The sequence below is a fragment of the Pomacea canaliculata genome, linkage group LG9 (genome assembly GCF_003073045.1).
Source record: "Pomacea canaliculata isolate SZHN2017 linkage group LG9, ASM307304v1, whole genome shotgun sequence".
Classification (NCBI taxonomy): Eukaryota; Metazoa; Mollusca; class Gastropoda; order Architaenioglossa; family Ampullariidae; genus Pomacea; species Pomacea canaliculata.
Window position 1 is genome coordinate 22,661,018 of NC_037598.1, and position 23,028 is coordinate 22,684,045.

General features: G+C 39.0%; 2 protein-coding genes across 4 annotated transcripts; both read right to left on the reverse strand.

Annotated features, from left to right (window-relative positions):
• Positions 1 to 44: 44 nt before the first annotated feature.
• Positions 45 to 7,862, reverse strand: LOC112572974 (beta-1 adrenergic receptor-like). Of its 3 annotated transcripts, none has more exons than XM_025252999.1 (5): positions 7,514 to 7,862; positions 5,320 to 5,866; positions 3,875 to 4,020; positions 2,518 to 3,028; positions 45 to 1,330 (listed from the first exon to the last, which is right to left on the reverse strand). In XM_025252999.1, exons 2-5 carry the CDS (start codon positions 5,572 to 5,574, stop codon positions 986 to 988), a joined length of 1,257 nt encoding a protein of 418 aa, XP_025108784.1. In that variant the 5' UTR covers positions 5,575 to 5,866; positions 7,514 to 7,862; the 3' UTR covers positions 45 to 985. The 3 variants fall into 3 exon arrangements, with proteins under 3 accessions (XP_025108784.1, XP_025108786.1, XP_025108787.1); XM_025253001.1 differs by lacking the exon at positions 7,514 to 7,862 and adding an exon at positions 7,315 to 7,477; XM_025253002.1 differs by lacking the exon at positions 7,514 to 7,862 and adding an exon at positions 6,586 to 7,271.
• Positions 7,863 to 9,012: 1,150 nt separating this feature from the next.
• Positions 9,013 to 22,359, reverse strand: LOC112572973. The gene is made up of 7 exons (XM_025252998.1): positions 22,219 to 22,359; positions 20,453 to 20,525; positions 20,090 to 20,146; positions 19,491 to 19,649; positions 17,934 to 17,984; positions 17,029 to 17,219; positions 9,013 to 16,248 (listed from the first exon to the last, which is right to left on the reverse strand). The coding sequence occupies exons 2-7, from the start codon at positions 20,466 to 20,468 to the stop codon at positions 14,599 to 14,601; spliced, it is 2,124 nt and encodes a 707-aa protein (XP_025108783.1). The 5' UTR covers positions 20,469 to 20,525; positions 22,219 to 22,359; the 3' UTR covers positions 9,013 to 14,598.
• Positions 22,360 to 23,028: the final 669 nt, after the last annotated feature.

Consider the following 23,028-nt stretch of genomic DNA (forward strand, 5'->3'; position numbering starts at 1 on the left):
TAAATTGTCGATACGTTCCATGAAAAAATGAACATGAACAATTCTGTCATGGAATGGTACTTCTTGTCTTTCACAAGAGGCAAGTTCACAAAACTCTCTCCACCTGCTTAGTCTGCAAATGCTTAACTTATAAACTGACTCTAACAACCCCAAAAAAGGTGCCCATGGACTTTTGTGCTTTTTTCTGTTTTTCCCCCATAGACCACACTAACACGCACACTGCTGATGTAAGATTTTTTTAATTATTCGTCTCTGAATTTTGTTCGCTCATTTAGATAAACTTATAAAGTGGTTGTAAACAACAAATCTATGCATGTCCTTTAATACAGATGTTTACATTCATGCAAATTCACACAGAATTCTGACTTACACGTAATTTTTCCCTCTTTTGTTTGGTTCTACACACACTCTCTCTTACTCATCTCTTCATGATGTATGAAATACTTATTTTTGATTCTACTTCTTGAATTTCAAACAGGAACTGTTTACTATTACCTATGACGGTCAATTTAAACTTGCAATTTATTCGCAATAATAAAAATCTTACGAACAGTCAAGTTGTTGTAAAAGATGACTAAAATAAAAGACAACGGAAAAAAAAAACCGAATAAGCAACATCTGAATATCCATTCAATGCTTTGTTCGTTGTCAATTGTTCAAGATAGGCAATTTTGGTTGGCTTCATAAATGAAATTTATATCTTTATTACCTCCCATCTTATAGGGGGCATTGAATATCGTCCTCTGACCTTTTCAGGTCGTTGGGGAGCGAATTGTTAAGAAATCTGACTCTTCTCGGATCCAGCTTTAGGTGTTGGCGGTGCTCATTTCCACTCGTGTGATAAAGTGCAAGTAATTTTTTCTCTCTGTCTGATGGATGGATAAAGCCCCTTCATTCTCGAAATACATCCGGTTGTAAGAAAACAAGTTTGCACCCCACTAGACCTTTAACATTGTCCACTGTCTTGTCAAATCACTTGAAGACTTTAACAAGCTATTTTAGTGGAGCGAAGTGCTGGTCTGTGTGGTCTCGTTTCCTGAAAAACCTCTTCGAAAACCTCGTCATCTCCTTCATCTTCATCCTCGTCGTCGAAATCATCTAGCTGACAACAGCGGCAGCAGAGGACATCGGCGACGACGCTCCTGATCGGCTTGTGGAGAAGCCACAGCAGCGGCGTTATGGCGGCGTTGGCGTAGCCCACCACCACGAACACACCGACCACCTCACTAGACAGCTCCCAGTCCAAACCCAGGACATCGGCAAAGATACAGAGATGCGACGGCAGCCACATCAGCGCCCACCCAACAGCCACGACCACCAGCGACACTACCTGAAACACGACAAGTAAACTTGGACAACAATAATCAGAAGTTACCCATTTACGAAAACGAAATACAGAAACAGAAGAGGAGGCCGGAGAGATAGAAGGGAAGCAAGCGAGTCGAGTGACGGCTTACACCATCGCAGTTATCTCCCTCTTAACTCTACAGCTGCCAGTCTCTCGCCTCTTGTGTTGATCAAGATCGCACTTTACTAGTGTTTATGTTTTGATATGTTCCACACGAATCCGGACAATCTGCAAGGTGGAATATCACCCCGGTGCCGCCGGATACCCAGGGTACATTTTAATAAAAATGAGCTGAGTCACGCTCAAATCTTGAGACGTTACTGTAAAATATAAATAGTGTACTTAGTGTACCATGTTTGAGTAAACATAGACGGTTAGTGGAATCTATGTAAAGACAAGCGAGTTTTAACGCGGGACTGTGTAAAGTCCCAATGTTTCAAAATAAATAAATAAAATAATAAAGTCTCAAAACAGAAGTGTTGTCCTGTCTTATCTTCAAGAACTGTGTTCACGATAAGCAAGAAAAGATGCTATGGCATGGGGGAGTGGGGAGAAGAACTCAAAAGAAAAAAATATAATAACAAAAGCAACCAATCAAATATTTCAGATACCTTTGTTTCTTGTTCAACCGATGTCAAAAATTTATCAGGGACCCGCCACGTATACTTCAGCTTTCTCAGCACTCGGGGTAATTTTACATTCTGCATCTTGGCAATGAGGGTGATGAGCCTTAGCCTAACCGCTTGAGGTTTGACCCCTCTCTATATCATAGTGTTTATCTATGTCTATCTACTTACTCTTTTGCTTTCAAAATTGATTTTGCCATCAGTTTCGTCTGATCTACATTTTTATATATTTTCTCCTTAGACACTGGAAATGAGTCTGTAGCGGAGGGAGGGGGTTCTTGCATGGTAAATCTTTGTACAGTTTGAGGTTTTATAAAGCGCTGTCAGCCTGACTTGGTTGGAGAACAACGATGTATAAGTTCTCTCTGATTATTAACTCTCTCTAATCACTGTTTGTACAAAGTAAGCGAGAGGCTGAGGGGGTAGGGGTAAATAAGAGCCTCTTTGGTTAGGGTTAAAAAATAGTTTTCACTCGTTTGTACACAACACACCCAAGATTCGAACCTCCCATATTTAACACAATACAGGAAGAGCAACACCGACCTGCCCGCGCCACTGTTCTCGTTCGTCGTGCCTGTCTCCCTCCGAGCTCCTCTCATCCGGATGACGGAAGTTAGTAGAAAGTGGTCTTCCTTGACCAGGAGGAGGGGGCAAGGAGCGGAGGACACTACCGGCGTGCTCTGTGTTCAGCGGCTCCTCGGCCAGAAACTGTTCTTTCTTCTGCCAGTCGTCCTCTTCGATGGGGAGGACGTCCACGCCCCTGGACAGGCAGGAGAGGGTGGTGAGCGCCAGGCTAAGCCCCGCTCCCAACCCCGCCCCCAGCGAGTACACAATCACTCTTGCAATGGCCACGGTCCCTCGCTTTTCGTCCCCCCACAAGCAGTGGTTGCCCTCCAGCGGCCCAGTTCCACTGCTGTTGGCGTGTGTGTCCTCGGTCAAAGACAGAAGAAGGGTCAAGGTCAATGCCAGGAGCCAGGCCAAGGCCAGGAGCGTGCAGCACAGAACGTATTTGCTACCTTCCTGCACGTGCTTCCAGCACACCAAGTACACGAACCTGAAATTGATGAGACAATGTAAGGGGTTTTTTTCTCGGCAAGAACACTACACCATTGAATTAAGGACTTTTGGATGCAGGTATGGAATATTTTGAATAATCATAAGTATTTGGATCAATTTAAGTGAAGTTATTATTTTTTATGTTAGTAGAACTATGAATTTCAACAAAGATTTTGGACCTCATTATTCTTCTAGCAAAACTGTTAATTTATAAACGTATATCTTTTTTAAGCCATATCGAAATGGATAAGTTTAATCCTTTCATAAAATAAAGATTTATTGTTGAACTATACGTGACCTCTATCAGGTGTGTTGTCTCTTGAATGGCAAACGGAATTACTGTTAGTATACTGGACACAAGACAAGTAAAGAATAACATAGTTTAAATATTTATTGTGTAAATGAAACGTAGATAGTAAGTGTCCAGTATATGTTAAAAACAATTTAGGGGCTTATACGCTGACAAGAAAGCTACTCGTGACTACGACTACATAACTACTTTCAAAATAGCTACAGAAGTTGGATCTTATTCAGGTTAGTAGGGCTGTCGGGGTTTAAGTTCGTCAGCAAGACCAACATCTACCGTTTTAACTTTTTTCTACATCTTTCGTCTTGGCTGTTTCTCTCTCTTTTCATACTTGATGCACTGTACCTCCTTGCCCGTCTTACAAATGTCACTTCATTTTCTTTTATCTGTATTGGTATACATTAGGCAAAGTTTCAGTTATCATTTGAATTAAATGGTATTGCTAGCAAAACCTTTTTTCGTTGGTATGACTTCCGTCAATTTATATGGAGTAGCCAAGCAATTAACCAGTGAGACTAATCAACTAATGAGACCAACCTGTCGCACGCCATAAAGATGATGGCCAGAGCTGACGCACATGTTGCCATGATGTCCGCGGCGAGCCACCAGCGGCAGACGTCGTCACCATGGAGCCACGTGCCGGAGATAAGGTAATAACTCCACAAGGGCAGAACACCCGCACCCTGCAACAGTGAGGAGGGATGGGGAAGTAGACACATAAAGTGGCTGGAGCACCGGGATCTGAACATGAATGGTGCGCACACTTGTTGGTTCGATACCCGTGTAACGCAGTAAACTCCTCTAATCCAGGAGGACCATAATTTTAGCCGAACACTTCGTTTAACCTCCCTCCTCCAGATCCAGTCCATGTTTACGTCGGACCGTGAAAGTTTGACCTTCCTAAGCTAATTCTGAACTAATTGAACAGCTAATCACCGCGGTCTGATTTTTGTCTAAGCAAGGTCACGTGAACACGAAACTGGTGCATGTATAATGTGAGAAAATATTAAAAACTAGTGAAACTAGGATTTTTAATAGCGAAGGTATTTTTCCCTATTTTTATTATTGCTATCCTGATGTTACTACATTATATCCTTATGTTACTACACTATACTATGCCGTTATTACACTATACTATGTTACTATACTATACCATGATATGTGACTACATTATATTATGATGTGTTACTATACTATTCTGTGTTATTATACTATACTATGATGTATTATACACTATACTATAATAGTCAATGTGACACCATAACAAAGTCAAAAGAGACTAGCTGACAATGCCTGCCCTATACCAGAGCAATATGTCAATATCTGTACAATATTTGTAAAATACCTGAACCTTAAATATCAACTTAAATATCCCTTGTAATACCTGTACAATACTTGCACATTACCTAAACAACTACAATACCTACCAACATCAGTAACTTATATGTGGATTACCAGCACAACACATGTACATAACCTAAACAGTATATCAATGTCTGTCAATATCTGTACAATGTCAATAACTGTACAGTATACCTACAATGCCTGCTCAGTATTTTTACATTACCTAAACAGCGTATCGATGCCTGTACAATACTTGTGAATTATGTAAACAGCATAGGATACCTGTACAGTGTTTGTACAGTACCTGAACATTATACCATTACCTGGAGAATGTCTAAACGATACCTGGGGCCGTATTCATGAACTGAGGATAAGTCGTTACCAGTAGGGAATGGGGAACTCGGGGGGAAGGGAGTGAATCTTGTCTCCATAGTGATGACATATTGTCATCCTCGGATATTGCTTTATGCTGCTTTACAGAAGGTCATTTCTGATCCTGCTTTATAACTATGATCCCAGAGGTAAAGCAACATTCGTTGAGGCTGGACGCCATTTTCTAACTAGGGAGACATGATGTTTTGCCCTTGATAAACGACAGTTTCACTCTTCCTGAATACGGACCCTGAGCTGTACAACACCTGTAAAATCCCGGAAGCTGCCAGGTTGACGATGTGCAGAGGGAAGGAGCGACTGCGGCTCTGACGATTGACGAGGATGGCGAAGATTAAGAGCAGGTTAAGGAGCATGGTGACGACAGCGATGATGGCTAGAGCGGCGCCGCCCCCCAGCATCAGCAGGGGACACGCCAGTTCCTCTTCACGAGACTCATCGGGTGACGGCGTCCACACCACCGCCACCGCCCGAGACCAGGACGGGTGCAGCAGCCACAGCATGGCTCGTCGGCGATGACTAGTGCGATGACCAAGCTGACGACACCTGCTGCAGGGGGGTGGTTAGAAAGTTCCGTGCGGGTGTACAACCAGTTTTAGGGTTGGAAAGTTTTTTAAAAAAGAAAAAAGTGCGCGTTGGCACCGAGTCAAACCGCTGAAATCTGGTCTATTGTTGCCATGGCGACGCAGGTTGCAGGCGAGGGCGCTAGGGGTTTGTTGCGTGAAGAGGCTCTGACGCCCAACATGTGCGCGTAGGTTTCTGCCCTTCGAGTCACCTTGACAATCCCAGACTTTTCTGTCCAGGAGAGAGAGAGAGAAAAAAAAATTAATTTGATTGCATATCGTAGATGTTCACCTGTGGCAACATAGCTGCAATAATGTGGTCGGTTTGAATATATATAGAGAGAGGAATAGTTCAATACAGCACGAAATTGGTACTGTCTGCTTGTTGTCAGTTTGACATTTCAGATAAAACCCTGGGACGATGACGAGGGTCGGTATCGAGCTTGGTGGGCTTAATATTAGTAGGCGTTACGCATGACGTGGGTGTGTGTGCACGCGTGCAGTGATGGTGTCTGCGTCTACACGCATCAACACGAAGCGAAAATATCTGCCGGATACAAGATATTTCAACTGTAATAATGACTTGCTGTTCGGCTCGGATATATAAACCCTACTGGCGGTCATAGAAAGTTGCAACCCAAGTCTGTGCTGCAGTACAGGCTTTGTAACATAGTGTATACTTTTATTACGGTGCGTCGCTTTGCTAATCACAAATACGATATCCTAGGTTCGGATCTCGTATCGGTACAGGTATGACGTGGGGTATTTTTTTTTTTTTAACTCAACGTACTCTGTTTTTCTCCCTATGCCATCATCATGAGTATGAAATTGCCAGAAGGTGGACAAACTTTTCTACCGAACCAACCAACCAACTCTTCCACCCTCCAATAGTCGAAACAAGCCAGCGCACCAGACAGGGATCAGCAGCTGCTGCAAGGCAGGTAGACTTACCTGCGCCTAGCACCACGCCCTCCAAAGCGAGGGTTTTTTTCCCGCCACAACACCTGCAAGGAAAGAAGGGCGGGTAGCTGGCAGACTATTCTCCTGTAATCGATAGCCTCCTGGCAAAAGACTTGACTAATGTACGCATGTCCCAACACAGTTTTTGATCGATATGCAGCTCACAAAAAAAAAAAAAGAAAAAGAAAAAAATATTGTGGAGACAGTCCTTGAGACGCCGGTGTGCACAAACTTCAGATCACTACACTTGAAAACAAAGATACAAATCTGTTTACTTCTTAAAATGTCGATCAGCTTTCTTTCTAAAGTGTATAGCGTACATTGACCGCGTTAAAAAAAGTAAATTAATGAACTTCTAATTTTATTAAAATTGTAAAAAAATAATAATAATGAGGAAAAACTTCGAAAAATGATTTTTTCGGAATAATAAAGAGGATCTTTCAGGATCAGATAATGTACGGGAAAACTGATCGAGTGACCATGAGCTTTACTAAGCACAATTTTAATAAATGTGTTCACAATGTGTTTGAGCATTTATCTCGACAATTTATAACAAATGTAACAGATGTTTTCCCTCTCTTTTAGTCACGTTCCCAACACAGACACTGTGACCTAGAACAAATGTATGCAAAATCGATTTAGCCTGTTGAGAGGTGTTGCCAGGTGTGTCGTCAAGTTGTACGAACAGTGAATTAATACTTTCTGTCAGTAATAAAAGACCTGTTACAAGCTCCAGTGTAGTGCTAAAACTTCTGAGTTTCATTCAAGTTGTAAAACAGACCCATTGCAACTGTTGGCTAGCCAAGCGAATATCGTCTGCTTCCACCAACTGCGCCGCACAAGCCACTCAGGTAACTTTCACAACACATACACACGGTGTATCGCTCACAGCACGATATAATCCAATGTTGGCTCCTACCTGCGAGGTCAGGAAGCCACTGCGGAAGTACAGGTGGGAGATATACTGCGCCAGGTAAACACAGGCCCAAACTATATCACAACACACTTTAAGATGGACGCTGGACACCAGACGTGACTTCTACGCAGCCATCGTTTCCCGCTTGTTAAACTGCCGAACACACACATACACGCGGCATGAAAGCCGGAGAAACAAAAACCTGTCGGCTGTGTAGTCACGTGGTACACTTGATCGTCACCTGCGCGGTGTGCACGCCTCACAAGCTTTTTCATCGTCGCCTAGGGGTTACCCCAGGCCATCTATTTTTAGATATTAGCGGTCTGGGGCTGCGATGACGTCGGCTTTGTTCCAAACTTTCCGAGGAGCGATCATGAGGTTCCTGCAGGATGTTGGGTGGCGAGTCTCCTTCCTCCTTACACATACATACACAGTGAAAACGAAAGCATCAGGCATCTGCTGCCATTGTCCATGCATTCAAAGCATCGCGCGCTTGAATCACTGTATTCTTGGGGAACACGAGAAAAACCTTATTTATCATCACCAGGCGAGATGGCCATAAACTCTAGTGCTACTATAACGTGTAATAAAGACATAAACACCTAATTTTTAAACGCGTGTTTTATGTGGGCTTTGTGCGACCTTTGATCACTCCACGTTAATGCAACAGCTGTCAGAATTAAGCAGTAAATCACCAGTGTTCAACAGATTTATTTAATATTTTTATTAGTTTTAGTGCATAATTTGTGTTAATTTGCATTTCTGGAAGTTCCATTTGATTTCAGTATTTAAGTGTATGCTTACAAGCAATTTAATTTTGTTTGTTATTGTGTTACATCAACAAAAAAGTTTTGAAATGTTACAGAAAAAAACTATATATCTACAATCCACATTTGCTATTAAAAATGATCTCATAATAGTTTTTTCCACTTTTACTACACTTTGTTTATTGCTAGAGTACATGGCCATAATAAAAATGCAGGTCCAAAAAGGAAATAAAAATTAAAAAATATTTTTTAAATGTCTGTCACCAGTAATGTTTCATTTAACAAAGGATGCTTATCTGAGTGTTTTTACATGTGAAGTATAGATTATTTACATCACATATGGTTTACTAGAGAGGTTGTCTTGTTTAATTTCCTTCAAACCTATATTTTCTCTTCTCTGCTTTCAATTTTACCAGGTGTTATAGTTTCTACACCTAAAATTTGCAATCATTCATTCAGTAGATGCTCAAAGATTCTGGGAGTCACTTGCTGTCAATATTCCATTCTTCTTGATAAGAAACATACCCGCAGGATTTAGACTTTGCAAACCGATTGCCAAATGAAGAACTCTGCCATAGAGCATGTAACACATGACAAAGTAACAAATCTAGTAGAGGTATGTCACCCTATACGTATAAAATATGCCATGAAACCATCGTCATATCTTCACTTTCATCATCTTGAACATAAGGATAGACATTCAATAATTTCATGCAAAGTGCAAGCAGTCACAAGTAGATAAAATACTCTTTTATTTCATTCAGTGGCCTCTAGTTTCTCTTATCTCTTCCTTCCAGCTTTCATCTTGCCTTCATGATGCCTCTCACCTCCGCACACTGCATATTTCTTGCAAAGATTCATTTTCTTCTCAGCAATTGCAGTCACAAAACAACTAGCCAACCTTAGTAGTTTCAAGCACATACCTTGCACATACAACAGAAATTCAAATAACAACAGATATTGATTATGTACATGCAAAAATTTTGAAAAATCCAACAATTCAGATACTATCTCTATCAAATGATTTGCATGGAGTTGATATAATTCAGTTTTTTCTATGCATTCACAGACATGGTGTTTTCAACATAAAATATGCTATTACTTATATCTTCCTCTGTGTTATGATGATGGTGAGTGGAAATGCCTTTCCCCACTATTATATCTTTGTCAAATACTGACATTGAGATATTATTAAAGCATTGTTGATTCAGCTGTTTGTTTAGGCTTCTTTGGAAACATGCTATTAATGTTGCCACATTCTGCATATGTGAGCAGCAAAAATGATACAAGACAGCAGGAAAGGAAGTACAATAGTAGCAAAACTTCATTTTAAAAGGTGCAATAAAACCCCCCCCAAAAAAAAACAAACACAAAAAACTGGCCCCATGCCTAACATAGCTGTTGTTTGACATAAAACAACTGCAAGTGGCTGAGTTCTCTTCACCAAGCTTAACAAAAAAAATCCAGATAAAAAAAGCAACAAGCCCTGAAAAAAAGACAGAAGAATCTAGCATTTTCAAGAAATCCATATGTGCAGCTAAGAAATGTTCCATCAGAATGGCTGCAGCAAAAGGCAGAAAGTCTTTGCAAAAAAAATTGAAAGGAAAAAAAAGGAAGAAAAAAGTTTCAAAGGCCTTTAGAACATGTTGTTTTGTCATGGGAGGCGTTTCCACCATTGACCTACTATTGACATTTTTATGTCAAACACTCCTCTCTACGAATCTGCTGCTGTTGCCTACTCAAAAATCTTTGAAAATATGTAGGAAGCTGTTGGAAAGGCTAAAACAGGTCTTCGATTATTACCGGGAAATCTGTGTTGGGTTGTACCCATAACACTAGACACACCTGTTTACAGCAACCATTTGAAAGAGGTGAAGCAAGTTTAAAAAACTAATTTCTAGGCATTAATCTGCCTTTTAATTTGTTGCGATATTAGATTTTTTTTTTTAAACTGTGAATGATACTGATACTTTCAATTCTGTTAGATGTTGCAAGAAAGACAATCATAGCTGCTTCCATAGGGGGCTTCAAGTAGAATGGAGTTACATTTCCCTCCCCCCTACTCTTTCTCGCTTTTCATGATGGGGAATAATTGTTCAAATATAATGATTCAAACCTTATTCCTAAAGAGGAATATTTTTCAATACCGACTTCATATCCTGCATAAATTATTAAAAATTAGTTATTTTAGATCATGAGAGAAGAGACATGTTTGGATTAACAAAGTCCTCTTTTTTCTATTTAACTGATAGAATTTTAACCCAGGTTGCAAACCAGTGTACCATCTGTGCCTAATAGTCAGTAAAATGCAACAACAACAAAAGGTGCTCATGAGAACATACAGTCTGTCTCTACAAAAGAGTACCGATATCTTGGAGTAAATAACGAATGAAAGATAAATCTATGCCAGGTCACACTTTGTCGAAGACTATCCTTCAAGGCACCTTGGAGAGAAGTCAACGCCGAAGTGGTCGGAGGAAGAACTGACTTACAAATGTTAAAGACTGGGCTGGTCGTCCTGTACAGGACCTGCTGACTATCACCCAAAATAGGGAAGAGTGGCCCCGTCAGCTGCCATATCTATCCAAGTGATTCCCCAAACGACAGGTGCCAGTCAAGGGACGACTGACTGAAAGGGAAAAACCCTACAGATATGCTTACATATTAACATCATGATATTATAAATCAGTTCTTATCAACAATATACAAAGAAAAAAAAAAGAAACTCTCACTTCACACATTCTGCTTTATTAGCAGGTGAAAAATTTTTAACTTTGTGCATGACTCTGTGTTTGAACAAATCTCACTTTATGAGACTAGAACATCTTTTTGCACAATTGAACCAAAAAGAAAAACCCACACGCAAGATGTCGATGCTTCTCATATGTGATCAGAGCTACAAAAATAAATGATATGAATGTATTATTGACAAGTTTATATCTTATGCAGTTTGAAATGTTTTTCATATAATGTATATGTCCATTAAATACTTTTAGATACTATCAAGATCTGGGTGCTATGCTAAACATGTATTTCGTATATGACGAGCCACCCAGAAGTCATGATGAACACCTGGACACAAGGAGATTTGGATCCTTGTAGTTGCTAACTCACCTCAGGCTACTCTGTAGAGGTGAGATTTAAATGCCAAAATTTCTGCCTGACAACAAAGAATGGATTTGATTTGGTGGATAAAGATGAGGGTACTCATCAAACCAGATTGAAGAATTAGTGAAGCAGAGCAACTAGGGCAGCTAGCATCACGTGTATTCCTCACTTGCCTCCCTTGAGTCAAATCTTTTTTTTTGTCCTCACTATAAGGTACAAGTTTGGCCTTAAAATTTGAAAAAATAAACTGATTTAACTGTGATTACAACATTTAGCTAGAATAGAGACTTTGTGCATGAGTGTGGTTCTGCATATCTGTGTGTGGATGTGTACACGTGTCTGTAAGAGACAGAGAGAACATGAGAGAACACAGTGGTAACTGTCCAATCCCAGGATATCCATTCTAGCTTACTCTAAGCAGGGGCAGATAAGAGCTAAAACAGTATGATTTACATGCCGATGGAGCATTTGGGGCTTTTGGTCCTGAGTGATAAGTTTATGGCGATCTAAATATTCAAAAAAGTAGATTTCTCTCTCAAACGGCTGTGAAAACAGCCAACTTGGCATATGAGCAGCAAACAATGGACTTCATGCTTTAGGTTTACAGGATATGTGCACACATCAAGCTCCTTAAAGCTCTTCCTCCTTTGGACTTTATTTGCATTTAAAAGAGAACAAAATATGTGTGTGTGTGTTCATGGGTGCTTTAAACAAGAAAAATCTGATAGCTCAAGGTGAGCACCATAATAATGTCAAGTTGCATTGCTTGTTAAGAAAAGTGACACCCAGCAAATCAGTAGATACAGTTCCAACTTATTATCTTGCCACCATTCATTCAACACAAATGTAGTGAAGGTTGATTGGTTGGTTTAGAAGGAAAGTGCTTCCACCTTGAGGTGAATGCGCACCATGGGGAAGAGGAAGGAGGTGGAAACCAGCGTATCCAGAGAAAACCCCCGACGCCCAGCCCTGTGGACAGGTGGCAATAAAGAGAATGTACCAAGACGAGATCTGAACCCTGAGTTTCCCACTGCAGTTTTAACCACTACACCCTGAAATGTGCAAGCAGCGAGGGTGGCGACATAAAGAAGGTAAATATGATCCATAGCTATGTGGAAATCCATAATGCCAAAAGTGTGGCAAAAGGTGGGATAGGCAAGGCAACGAGTTGACACCTTAATTTACTCTATTATTCTGCTTTAAAAACTACAAAGTATACATATCCCTTCACATGCTATTGCATTAAAATTCATTATTATTATAGGCCTCCATTTTCTGGGGGGTTTTAATAAAACGTTTTAGTAGATGCAATAATTTTTTTAATTTTTTGATTCTGAGCACATTGAAACAAGAACAAAAGCATCATGCAATAAATCAATAGTTTTAGGGAAAACTTCCAAAGTGCTTTCTGAAAATTAAAGGGGAAAGTGATGGCTGCTGATATTTTAGACCAAACCAGCAACTATAGCAGCCATACAGAGAAAGAACAGCATACCCAAGGTGAGATTTGAATCCTTGACAGCCAATTATCATTCCAAAGGTGACAAATGCTTAACTGTTGTGCTGCCAGGCATCATGTGTATGGGTTAAATCCCTCTGAACTGAATTAGTATTACCAGCAAAGCTAGACCAAGCCACATTCTACTCTCTTTAACAGTGAACAGTCAAATTCATACGACTGTATTTTCAGAAGCATGCCTTTTCAACATTTGCAGCCTTAAATGTTTTGCATTTATTCATCTTTATGTGCACTCCCAGTAGTGCCCTTTGTGTTGGTGGTTTTTTTTTTGTGTTTTGTTTTATGTGGCAACTAGCTATGCTTTTGAAGTATAGTAAAAATAATAATAGCAATGTATCATAAATGCTATGCTAATCAGGTATAATAAACATGATAATGTATTAATACAGCACACCTTTTCAAATCTAATACTCTGGAAGAATCAAGATATTTGTGACCGTAGTTAACAGAAAATTTGTGGCAGCAGGTGTAGCAAATTACAGTACAAGGTCACTACTTATGATATGCTTGGACAGTGGCCACTGGATGTGACAAATAACAACCGCAATGTACAGCATGTACTAAACAATATTTGTATTTGAGCTCTGCCTACAGCATACTTGTTGCTGCAAAATAGTTCACAAAAAATCAGTAAATAGCACATGCTTGAACGTGCTTAATCACTTGTAACATTCAAGAAAGATAAGAAAAAATACCTTTGAAATTTTCTGTATACGATAACCTTTGTAAGCTCACCAATTCATCATTTTTGACCCTCACCCCTAACAAAAAAAAGCACCCTAAAAATCTAAATTTGCATGTGAGCTGGGATTCCACAAGTTCTGCAATTTCATTTGTAAAGGGAAGACTTGATTGTTCTTCAGATGGATGTGCCATCCAACCCTCTTGTCATTTTCTCTTTATCTTGAAATTTTTTTCACAGCATTCATAACAGCCTTTCCCCTTATTTTACAATGAGAAGATACAGGATTCAAGGCATTATTTAAAAAATATATTGAAATCCAAGTACCTGTAGAAAAAAAAGATAACTTCATGTCTGTCATTAATAGCCATTTCATAATCTGAAGCCTTCAAGTTCACAAAAAAGCTTAAACTTTTATAGACAGTCAGCTTCATGGGGTAGGGTGCAATATAACATTTCAGAGACACAGATTAATTATTGTAACATGAAGCCTCAAAACCTTTTAAATTTCCATTTATAAACCACAGAATACACATAATATTAAAAAAAATATCACATGAAGTCAAATGTAAACTATTTTCAAGACATTACAAAAACAGAGACACTTCCCCACACTCCATATAAAGGAATATACTCTCAACATCAAACATGCTTCAAGGCAGCACCATATATAAAACTTAGTGATTTATTGATACAGAAACACTTAGCATCACAGACAGCCGGTAGGTTTTCTTTCTTTAAAAAAAAAACACAAACAAACAAAAAATTCAAACAAGTTTTAACAATTGATCGAAGTCACCTCCATTATATTTTTAGACAATTTCTGTAACATGCTGGGCATCATCTAACAGCTTTCTAGCCAACAGGAGGGCCAGAATTCAAACAGATTGATTGCACAATAGCTCATTCTTACAAAACATCCATTTAATATGGATTTTGAGCTTGCAAAGAGCACCACAAAACTGCATAACCTGCTGCTTGGCAGTCTACGCGGGTATGTCTACAGCATTCACTAAAGGACATCCTCTTTTAAGGACTGCACATCTGAAAGACCTAAATCACACTGTAGGTAGGTACCAAAAGAGAGATTTGTTAAGTCAGGTGGTGGGACCACATGAAGAGGAGTCAGGCAGGGTGCTGGCTTCACCAAGGAAGTAGGGCTCGACACAGGAGCAGAGAATGAAAAACTCCGTGGAGGAGCCCCCAGAGCAGACCCTACAGGAAGGGAGAATGTTCTGTGGTCCGCACCATGATCAAATATGCGTGGCATCGTCAGCGATAGGAGGTCCCTCTCCAGAGAATCAGAGCCAGTGTTTCCAGCTGAGCCTGACGAAATAGTTGACACTGATGACAGAGAGGATGGTGAGGCTCTGCCACTGACTTTAGTGTCTGATCTCCACTCCTTTGGCCCATCCTCCTCAATAATGTCTATCTCAAGGCCTTTCAGAGGCTGGCTTTGCTGTTTCCAAGGAGCCTCAGGGTCTCCCATTTCCTTTTCTGTCTCTTTAGTCTTTGTGGCATTCTCTTTGTGAGCCTCGACATCTTTGTTGACTCCCCACTCCTTATGAACTTCTGCTTGCAGCACTGTCCGTGAGCTCCCAAGATGAATGCTCGGCCAACCCTCACCCAAGGTCTGAGAAGATGAAAGGTGAGGGCAGTATGAAGGAGATGTTCGAACTGCTTCTCCTACAGCAGGTAAAGACTTACTGCGGGAGCAACGCTGTTCAGGGGACACCTCCACTCCTAGTTCTATGTCTGTTTCTCCATCAGTGTCAGTCAAGAGGATGCTGGCTTGCTGTTGAGAGCAGGTGTGCACAGGACACGGCGGTCTGTGCCCAGATGATACTGCCCATCCTTGCTGATGGTACCGACAAGCAAGGCAGGATGGTCTGTCCTGACCATCCAGGTCCAGACCAACAGCTACGGGAAAGCTATCTACACTGCGGGACACCCCCTGCAAAGTGTGAGCAGCGGACGGCTGGCTGCTGGTCAAAGAAGAGGGTAAGGAGTTGGGGCGACTGTTGACAAACCACATACGGCCTTCTGTCTGCCAGCGACGACCCTGCAAAGCAGCGTCATCTCCTGTGCTGAGGTTCAGGTCAGCCATGTCCTGAGTGGAAAAGCTGTCCTTGGGCAGGAGGGGCTGTTCATGAGACTCGCCATCATGGTGCCGACGCCGGTGCCGTGTTTTTGTCCTTGCTCTGGGAGGAGGAGGTTCCAGTCTGTCCTCCAGCCAGTTAGGATTAACCTGAAAAAAGTCTCGTGCTTGACCCAGGGCTGCCCAAAGTTCCTGCCCAGCTTCCGTCTGCTGCCATGCATTCACATCCGGTCCCCTTTCTTCCAGAAGCTGAACTTTGTGAGGTAACATGGATGCCAGGTGTGAACACAGAGCATAAAAGCCACCCATCAAAGTGAATGTTTTGGCAGCCTCTAGTTGAGGTGGGATATCACTCAGACGAGAATAATCCATCACAACAGCTATGAACTTGCCAATGTCCATCCCTTTGCTTCGCTCTGCCCGGAGTTTTTCTGCTACATAATCCACTGCAACAGCAAAGTAGTCTGGAATCGTGCGATTCTGTTCTGTACGGAATCGAACCCGCTTCTTGCTGCAGCGCAGTCGAGCACCCAAAGAGCACACAACTATGATAAAATCAGCTTCCTGAAATGAAAATTCAAAAGCAAACATGATGGCAATGAAAGGTGAGGGATTTTAACAATTATTTTCAAGTACAGATTTTAAGGGTAATTGGGTGAATGGTGTTTTACAAGGAGTCAGCAGCTGAAGCTTTAACATGCTCAACCAGCCAGCCAGCCCTGCAGACAGGTATCACATGCAGAAAAAAACACTGCCCCTGAGATAAAATCTGAATTCAAGACAATCAATCCTCACTGAATTAATGACAAGCACTGACCACTAGTGGCACCACAAGACCATCATTCTAAGGCTAAGCAAATCATCTCATTACATGCATTTTTATTTGATAGCCTTGAGGTAATTCTCCTCCAAAAAATCCTTTTTTAAACCGTACCTGCAGGAATCAAAACAGCGTCAAAACTATACTGGAGGAAAAAAAAGCAGTTTCAGGACCAGAACTAATCAAAACACTACAGTTGTGCAGTATACATTCACAATTAAGTATTCTGTGCTTATATTTCACACAGGTGTATTATCATTTTAGCTAAAAAATAGGGTCTATAAACATCCAGTGGACAAATAGATCTGCAATAGATTTTTGTGGTAAAATGAATAAGATTAATGTTCAAATCATAGAAAACTATGAAAACGTAAGTCTTTGCAGGATTGTGGTGCAAAAAACTTTGACATTCTTATGATTAGACCATTACATCAAAATAATTTTTAACAAAGTAAAAAAGGAAAAATGAACTCTTTTTATTCCTGCTCAAAGGTAGAACACAGCATAGTCATCAACGTTCTTACTTGTAATCGATCCCCCAGCCAATCTTCCAGGCCTTGCTCCATAATAGATGCTTCTTCAAAAACATCTAGGCACACTGTAACGCCACAGGCCTCCATCAAAAGGCCTGACAGGGCCACCACAACCGCCTCATGCACAGCACAGTCAAAAGCATACAGGACAAGCACGGAAGGGACTGGTTTGCCTCCTGCATCTGTTACATGTAAAAGTATTACTGCCCACTGCTACAAAGTTGAAACAATTTTATAGTTATACTGAAGTCCTCATGATAGAGTAATAATTCTACAGCAACTATTCACCCTCTCCAAAGCTTACCTTCTTCAAAAATTAAGATTATAACTTGAAACCTTTTTTACCTTAATTCTTTACCGTTTAAAAATTAAAGATCAACAGAACAAAATAAATGCATTTGATTTATCATTGTTACACTCTAAATCATGTATTGCATGTACTTTGTGTGCACTTTACAAATTTAATTATTATGATTATAATTATGATTATTTTGAGTTTCCAGTTATTTATTGCCAACTGTTTATATCACTTTGTTGTTCCCTATAACTGGTTTCTTCTACTTTATCAATCATTTTAAAAAATCTTCTCTCAATTTGCAAGTATGAGAAATAGTAAAACAAGAAATCTAAAATCTCAAGTCTCATGCCAAAACCAAAAATTGAAAGATATATAATTAAACGAAATGAAATACTCATTGAACTCTATGTAAATAATGCCACCTTCTATAATGACTTCTCACTTGAACATTTTTACTTATTACTCTTCTACAAAAAATTATTAAAAAAAAAAACACATGGGTATCACTCAGACAGGCTGGGGAAGTCTGCATCTCATACTGCTGCATGAAACCAACAGTGTTACATCTTTTCATTGTGACAAGAAATGTCTCTCTCACCTATGCTGACTGATCTGTTGATACTGGGAGAATGCTGTGTTGTCCCATTCACTGAAAAGAGAAAAAGTATTTTAAGCACTGGTTTCACTTACAGTGTCCATCATATTTGCTCAATCATTTTTCTTCAACCTCATGTTCTTTGGTAAATGTCAAACTCCTGAATTCTTACTATAATGGAGGTTTGGGGCACTCTACTACTTTGTGTTGCAAAGACTTGATGATCAAATGCAAATATATTGCAAAAGCAGACTAAGCTAAAGAAAAATAACACATCATTATGATATCAAAAAGAAAAGGCCAAAGGAATCACAGACACTGAAATATCTTTAATTTAATTATGAATAATAATTGTTAGCATGGTCTGCTAAATGCCAATGATCAACATTACAAAGAAGGAAATTTTCCTCGAGACAATATTTTAGATATAGAAATCTTAATGTACATTCAGTTCTCAGAGTACCACAATTTTATTAAATACTAAGTATATTTGCTGAAGATATTACTGTATGCGTGTATACTTTTTTGATGACTTCTGCTGCTTCCTTCCAAGTGCAAAATGATGATAAAAATGGACTAGGTCATGCAGCCACACTTTCTTTTTGTAAAAATTAATGCAAGAAGCATTATTTGAAACATTATTAATAACTGTTACCAATCATAAAAAGTAAACAAGAATTCAACATGTGTCATGAAGAGTGGTTGCATTGTTTGGAGAAATAAAACTATTTTTATCTTCTTCCACATTCTCTTCACTAGAGACAACTAAAGTCATCCTCTGAATAAAAACTTTCAGATTCAGAATCAGAATTAGACATTTTTGACTAGATCTAAACTCGAAATTAAAGAGCGCCTCACAACCGTGTTCGCGCTGTGAAAGGAAAAAGACAGGACACTTCATGGTCCTTTGTGTCATCTTCCTCTTTGTTTTACAGACATATTATTTTATGTTACTGGAGTACAATTGCATCACTTTTTATCATTTTTTAAGGACTCCTAAAATAATAACTTTTAACATCAAGTTTTAAAATAAATTGAGTTTTATTATATAATGGGCAGCGTTCAATCTTATATTTTCAAACTCAAAGGTGCTGCATAGTGAGAGTTATAATTCCTCCCTTTATATTTTATATTATTTGACAATAACTTGGAAATGGAGAAGTTCTCCCTTCTAAAGAATGTTTGCATTTGCCTTACTTCCTAGATCACAGATATCTGCAATTATAGTGATCTCATCACTGACACTAACCATCTTTTCCACTTTTTTTAAAAAGCATTTCACAAAAAAGCAAACTTTATGAAGTGTGTGCCATGAACTAGTCTATTACAAGCCCTAAAATGATTATTTCTGTTATATGAACATTATTATTATCTTTCAAAGCTGAAAAATGATTAAACAGCTGGTGAGCCCCAAGTGAACCTGACTATCAAAAACATCAGTGTATCTAGCCTTTTGCAAAACTCCTATGCACTCTCTGTAAGCACTTGCTCAAAGGGTTGTCAAAAAATGGCAACCTAACATCTGCTGGTGTTTATAACATCAACCACATTGGAGATTACCTAAACGAGGGCGCCGCCTTTGATGACGAAGCCTGTACAGAAGGAAAATCAAGGCGATAATTCCCACTAAGAAAATGACGCCAAGGGCAGTGCCAACCACAGTCTGTAAGGCCTTCTGGTACTCTGCAGACTCTTGAGACTCTTGTATGATTGGTCCTCCTACAACAATAAGCACATGTGAAGATATCTGAGCTAAACCTGATTCAAGATCATTTATTTTCATTTTCTGCATTTTCTTTGTCCCTTCTCACAGTGCAGAGTTGTGCATTTTTAAGGCATTGTTTTTTTCAAATAAGGGCTAAAGCACAGCAAGCTACCCCTGCAAACAGGTGCAATATTTAGGAAAAATAATGTCTTGCATTCAAGTCAATGAAATTAACAACTCAGTTTTCTTTTTATCACTATAAAGTATTTTGTATATGGTCACCTTCCTAAAGCACATAAAGATGCTAGGAGAAATAGAAAAGCATTCACAACAATCCTAAAATAACAAAATTGATGTTCAGTAATCTGGAAGTAAAGTTCAAAGAATAAACTAAAGTTACCACAAGAGTGAAGTATCTTCATCAAGAAACCACCTGATGTCAACGCTAACTTACCATTGACGATGCTTGGAGTAGTCTTTATTGTAGTAGATGTTGAGTGAGAATGTGAAGCTGTAATGAAACAAATGTAAGTGTTTTAGAATATTATTCTTTAATTTTAGTATCAACCTGATTATCTTTTATTTCTATTCTTGAAACCATAAACTGAAGATAAAACAGTCTTTATGGAACCAATGGAAAAGGTACATTCAAGCTTTATTCTGAACTTCAATATTGCAACAGCCCAAACAAATCCTGAAATCTGGAAGAATTTCTACCTAGGATGGGAAGCATTATATAAATGGTATCTTAAATCAATTAAACAAAGTAAATGATAAAAATCTATAGGAAGGTTCAGGTTTGGGTTTTTCTTTTTACTTTGTCCTGGATCCATGAGTTATTAGTTGACCAAAACAATGACTGGATCGGTAAAATCAAGTCATCAAAGCATCTGAAATTAAAAGAAAGAAAAAGATCTTATATTTCATTGAATCTCAATTATTTTAATAGGCCAAGTCAGATTACAGGCATAAAAAACACCTTGTTAACTAATTTCTTCCAATCAGTTAATTACACTAGATGTTCTGCAGTTATCTCTGCTAACCAACTTTACTCTCCTTTCCTTCATGGGAAAGAAACAAAAAACAAAAAATCAAATATTGTTTCGAGAGATAAAATTGAGCACAAACATTTATTAGAAAATGAATACTGACTCTACAAACCTCGTTCCTGATACAGCAGAAAAACAAACTGCTGTGACATCTTAGTGTGCTTTAACAAAGCTTAAATTATTTTTCAAGATCAAAATTGGCACTCTTTGTAGAGCCTAAGAATAAAAAATCCATTATAAAGGGCGTTTTGCTCGTGGTATAATTTGTCATCAAAACTTCATCTTTTAAGAGCAACCCATATTTCTAGAATGGTCAATCATGGTACTCCCCTGCTGACAAAAGATTCTTCTTTTCATTGCATCTTTTGATTCAACATTTTCTCAACCATCTGTTAAAGTTATTCTCAAAAAGCCACGAAAATATCCTCGCTATTACAATATGAACCTGGGCTTTGTATTTTTTATACTATAAAATGACCTTTAGAAAAGACTTCTACTTCCTGTAACTACAAAAACTGATGATGTTATTTTTAAGATCCTGCCTGCCACAGTTTGGAAGAAATGTCTTGAGGTAAATCCCTGGAGAAAGATCTTGCTAACCCTGACCCTGCTTAGCATCAAGATGACATTACTCTCCCATCCGGTAACTGCTAGTCTGCTACAGTCTCCATATATAGTTTGCCTTAGCTTCACCCTCTGAAGTCGTCTGCACTTTAGGTAGCTTACAAATGGATTAAATACTATTCACATTGGAGATAAGGAAACAGAGTCATGGTGTGTTTCTGAACAATATTCTCAATAACAGCGTTGACACAGGTGAAAGTGAACAACTGTAAGAGCTCATAAACTGTGCTTTTTTACAAACTGGTTATAAATACATCATCATTGGAATGTTTGAATAAAGACTGTAAAGTTGATGCTAGAAATACTTCTGTAGCTAACGTTATATTGACTAGCCCCATGCCCTACTCAAGTCAAGATCTATACGATCCTATAAAAGTACTACTGTTCATCAGTTATGACATTAGTTATAATGCTAGACTTCAATGATACGTCCTGCCAATTATAGTCATCCTTCAAGTACACTGAAGCACACTCTCTCTCTCACACACATTGTTCGCAAGCAGCGTGGTATCATTGTCTCACGATTATAATGTTTTCGAGGATTCAAGTGCCCATAGTATAATAAGCCCATTTTCGTACTATATTATATGGTCTAATGAAAATGTTGCGTCTAGATTATTCATGCACGTATATGATGTACAATAAAAACTATATCAGCAAAAACAAAGAAAACATTAAACCGCTCGTTTCCACAGAAATAAACCTTTTACGTCCGAAGACTAGAAATAAAATGAGCTATACATAAGGATGACAAATATCCGTGCAAATATGCTACTGTATAAATAGTCTTCATTAGATAATCACTGATGAGGAAGCATTTTACACACTGACACGAGTGATCACGACTGCAGTCACGTTTGTAAACAACAAAAACAAAAACCCCGTTTAGATCTTTATCATATCAACGTACCATCTCTTTGCATTTTAAAGCCTGGTGTAGACTGAATTCCAGTTCACTTGAAATAAAAGGTGTAAGGGTAACCACAAATCCTGTTGTTTTCATTTGGCGAATACAATTTTTGTCCTGACACAATTTCTTACCGGAAAAACTCTCAAGCGCATGCGCATAAAAGGTAAACACAGGTGTTTCTACCAACAATGTGCAAAACGGTTTACGAGAGATTTTTTTTACCCTATAAGAAAATTTGGGAAAGTTTAGTAAAAAGTTTTTCATGCGTACCGAAGGAAATCTGTCGCAGGGATATTTGCTTAGACAGAAGCCAAACGAAATCAATAAGAGAAGGGAGAGAAGTGTTTAGTAATATTGAGTATAACATTGGTTACTTCCCTTGAAATTCATCCCTGGTCATTATCCTGATCCTTCGATCTGCATTTGAATAACTCTAATGATGTGTATACACAACTAGGGTCAATCAAATTTATATTTCTGCATCCACTATCTGTATGGAAACTTCACGAGTTCGAGACTACCAGTTATTGGTATTGTTCAAATTTTTCTTGACTGGTTAACATTCACATCATTTGTAGGTAGTTTTTTGTTGCCATCACCATCCTAAATAAAAGGCACAAGGACTTGTAGGGCTACTATATATTACTTGGCATCCTCTTTAAGAGGCTCACATGTATGTGTGAGAAGGTGTCGGTGTGCGCGTGTGTTGAATATAGGTATGACATTTATGTCTGCCGTTATGTTGTATACATATACTCATGTTTGTGGTTGGGTCTGTGAGCAAGAAAAAATACTGTCTTGGAGTACTTC